The 4,184-nt window shown below is 34.1% G+C and overlaps 1 protein-coding gene across 3 annotated transcripts in view; it reads right to left on the bottom strand.

Annotated features, from left to right (window-relative positions):
• Positions 1-2,059: 2,059 nt before the first annotated feature.
• LOC115221467 (NCK-interacting protein with SH3 domain) overlaps positions 2,060-4,184 on the bottom strand; it is a 170,815-nt gene continuing 168,690 nt past the window's right edge. For all 3 annotated transcript variants that reach the window (XM_029791652.2, XM_036510813.1, XM_036510814.1), the window contains 2 exons: positions 4,108-4,184; positions 2,060-2,326 (listed from right to left, as the gene is read on the bottom strand). The exon at positions 4,108-4,184 is cut by the window's right edge and continues 96 nt beyond it. In XM_029791652.2, coding sequence (XP_029647512.1) covers positions 2,132-2,326; positions 4,108-4,184 — 272 coding nt within the window. In that variant the 3' untranslated portion in view covers positions 2,060-2,131. The remainder of the gene's footprint in view (positions 2,327-4,107) is intronic.

The following is a 4,184-nucleotide window of genomic DNA, read 5'->3' as shown; positions in this document are numbered from 1 at the left end:
TAAACCTGAAACTATTACTGAAAAGCAGCTAGCTGGCAGAATTATAAGCACACTGAACAAATATGTTCAACAGCATTTCTTTGGGGTCGACTTTAGGATCTATGGAAACCACTAAGCTCCTCCCACCAAATTTGTGTCCTTGCACTTAGGTTAGAAACAGTTGTTTTGTTGTGAATGGTGGATTAGCAGAATCAGGGTGTCAGACAAAAAACATTTGCAGTATTTGTTCCACATTTTTACTTTCTGAATTTAAATCATCCTTTGACTAGTAAAAAAGTACCTGACAAGTATGGCGGATGAATAAGTAGGTAGGGTGGGGCGATTTCATTGACTAACTTCCCCAACAACTTGATGACCTAGTGCCTATGTTGGAAATTACTAACAATAATTGCTTCAAATTTTGGGCCCAAAGCCAGTAATTTCAGGGTGAGAGGTAAGTCAATTACATCAACCCCAGTGATCATCTAGTACTTATTTTATTGACCCAAAAAGTATGAAAGGAAAAGTCAATCCTAGTGGCATTAAAATTCAGAGCGTAAAGTTGGAAGAAATGTTGCTTAAGCATTTTTCCCAACATGGTAATGAATCTGCCAGCTCACTGCCTTAAAATTTCTAAAATAATGACATCAAACCATAAACTTCACAAGGTTTCTTTTCTTTCACTAGTTTTTTAATATTGTCATGTGTGTTCAACAGCAGCTTTCCACACATGCTCAACACCACAACACCTGCATAATTATTGATGTGTTTTAGACAAATAAGTTCAGTTTTTTAATTTTATCATCTAGTTAGATGAAAAGGTAGGGTTCATGATCTGTTATAGGGCCTCTAGAAGGGAAAGTAGCCTCAAACCACAGATCTGACCTGAATGCATGCAATAGAATAGGTTCCACTAAAGGCAGCCTAAGTGCCAAATGCATGGTGGAGTTAAACCAGACAAAGGATTAAGTCTACCACCTAAACAGACCATGGAAAAATTTGAACACAGAATACAAAAACTGGAATAAAATACAGCAAGGCATCAGATCTGTCAAGCTACTGCCTTGAATTGGTATTTGTTTTATTGACCAGAAAGGATTTTGAACTCCAAACATTGACAGTGAGAACAAATGTCACAAAGCATTTTGTCTAATGTTCTAATGACTGCCAATCTACAAACCTTATGACAAACAAGTTAATTTCAATACTTTTGCTTTATTTCTTCCCTGCCAATATATAAACATGTTAAAGTGACAAGGTAGCAGACTCATTAACATGCTGGGCAAAATGCTTGGCAGCATTTTGTTTGTCCTTAAGTTCTAGGTTCAAATGCTGCTGGGATTGATTTTGCCTTTCATCCTTTTGGGGATGATAAAACAAGTACCAGTTGAGCACTGGGACCAATGTAATTAATCGAGACCCTTCCTCAAAAGTGCTGGCCTTGTGCCAAAATTTGAAACCAATATATAAATACATTAAATTTTGTCATTCTGCTTAGTTGCACTGCTTCAAAGGCTGAAAAAAAAACTTATGCAGCTGATTGAAACTGACATAATTTGCCCTGATCAATTCCACACAGATTTGACACTAAATGCTTTTTTTTTAACTGTTTAATTAAACAAATTATGTAATGCAGAATTGACTGTAAAAAGAAAAAAAATATAACTAATGATGAATTAACTTTTTTTCTTTTTTTTCAGATTTTTATTCATATTTTTCTTAAGAAAAAAAAACAAAGAACAAATTGAAAAAAACAAACAAGATATATATTTGCATATATATATATATATATATATATATTATATATATATATATATATATATAAATATATATACATATAGAGAGAGAGGTGAGGATAGAGAAAGAGAGGGAGAGATTGATAGTTAGGATAGGCAAATAGATTAACAGACAGTAATATATATATATGTATATATATATATTATATATATATATATATATATATATATATATATATATATATGTATGTATGTATGTAATGTATACATACATGAGAGAGAAAAAGATGGGTACAGATAGTTATATATGTAGATATATGAGAGACAGAAAATTAGATAGATAACCAGAGAGAGAGAGTGGGGGGAGGGAGAGAGAGAGTTTCTGTTAACAATTAGTAATAGAATAGGTAAGTAGCTCAAGGATTGAACCAGTCAGTATGTTCACTTTGAATGGAGTTGATTATATCTTTCTCATGTTGACTCTTGATGCATTCATCTTCACTGCAGATGTTGTGGAAGGCATCTTTGAAATCTATGATTCGGTACTGTTCTTCTGTGTAAAATGAGTGATTTATTACCTGCTGCAATAGAAGCAGATTCTCTGTTCGTTCCTAGCAGGAAAAATAAATAAATAGAAAGAAGCATTAACAGTAGTAAATATTTTTTTTTTCATTTAGAAAAGACCATATATTTGTAGAAGAAGAGTATAGTGTCTACACTGACACAAAACTATATATTTGAAGAGGAAAGCTTATAGTCTTACATTTGAGTATTTTAAAGTGAAGGTGTGTGACTTAGTGGTTAGGGTGTTTGGCTAATGACTGTAAGGTTATGAGTTTGATTCCTAGTGGCGTGTTGTATCCGAGAGCAAGATACTTTATTTCATGTTGTTCCAGCCAACTCACCTGGCAAAAATGAATTGTACCTGTAATTCAAAAGGGTCAGCCTGGTCACATTCTATGTTACGCTGAATCTCCCTGAGAACTATGTTAACCCTTTCATTACCAACCCAGCTGAAACTGGCTCTGGCTCTTTAGTATAAATGTCTTGTTTTCATAAGTTTTGAATTAAAATCTTCCATCAAACCTTAGTCACAATTTATATTCCTAACATTAGCTGAATGATAACTAAGTTATTTTACTAAATTTTTTGCTATATTTAAAGTAATTGAAAGAAACACAGAGCATCTCAAAATAAATACAGTAATGAAAGCGTTAAGGTATTAAGGGTACGTGTAGAGTGCTCAGCCACTTACACATTAACTTCACAAGCAGGCTTTTCTGTTGATTGGATTAACTGGAACCCTCATTGTAGTAACTGATGGAGTGCCATTTTTTTTTTTAGCATTTTACTAATTTGATGCCTCCTAAGTCTCCATCTGCTGCTTCCCTTGCTATTTGATACTCTCTCATCTCTTTCCAATTTACTGCATCAAGACCTATGTTATGAAAGAAAACTTTAAATCTGTCCATAGTCAATCTCAACCCCCACTCCCATCTCAACCATCCATACCACTCTACCTTTCTCTTCTCTTTATCACAATGTGAGGAGCTGTGATTGCACCAAATATGCATTTCTATTTATCCTCCTCTCCCTCAGGTCACTCTTGTCATTCTCTTACCGTTACCATATGATTATCCATCTATCATACTCTTTCTAACCAGTAAACATTATTCTTGTTTATTCTTTTAGCCTCAACTCCTCTCTTCCAGGTCACTTGTTATTGACATTCATCATTTCTCTCTCACATCTTTTGCCATAACTGTTACTCATTACACCCTGCCATTAATGTCGCTCCTATTTCTCCTTTCTCTTCAATTCAGTTACCTCCAGTCATTGTTTTCCTCTTTATACTCTCGCTTCTTCCTCCATTTCATCCCAATTCACTTCCATAATCATCCTTTGGATCTTTACCCTTTGAATGGCAGATCGAGAAATTAATTTTTTGTAACTAAACACTTTCAAACTTCAGACACTGAAAACATCTTTCACTCTCAGTGTTGTTGAGAAAAGTTTATATTTTCAAAGTGATTTCATGTTAAAGTTGTTGTATTTCGATAATTTCAACCAATCAATAACATGTATTCAGCTGAATAAAATTACTGCCGTTTTTTGTCAACAACAACTTCCAGCAGTGTATATTTCGTGTGTCACTGTTATTTATGACATACTTCATCTCAGTTACATTTGTATGAATAAACAAGTGTATCTAAAGCATGTTTACTTCATGGCACCACCACAATCGTTCATGCATTTCTACTGCATTCCAAATCAGATTGCAACTTAGTGTAGCCCTACAGTTTACCAGTTTCAGTCAAACCCATGCAAGCATGGAAAGCAGACACTAAATAATGATGATGATGATGATAACTTCAAATGTGAAAGCCCTTACTTTATCTCCTGGAGGTTTATCAGTGATGTTTCGAAGCACAATGTCTAACATGACTTTAATGTCGTTGGTGTAGTACA

The sequence above is a fragment of the Octopus sinensis genome, linkage group LG18 (genome assembly GCF_006345805.1).
Source record: "Octopus sinensis linkage group LG18, ASM634580v1, whole genome shotgun sequence".
Lineage (NCBI taxonomy): Eukaryota > Metazoa > Mollusca > Cephalopoda > Octopoda > Octopodidae > Octopus > Octopus sinensis.
The sequence above is the reverse complement of the archived record's forward strand: the minus strand, read 5'-3'. Positions and strand labels throughout refer to the sequence as shown.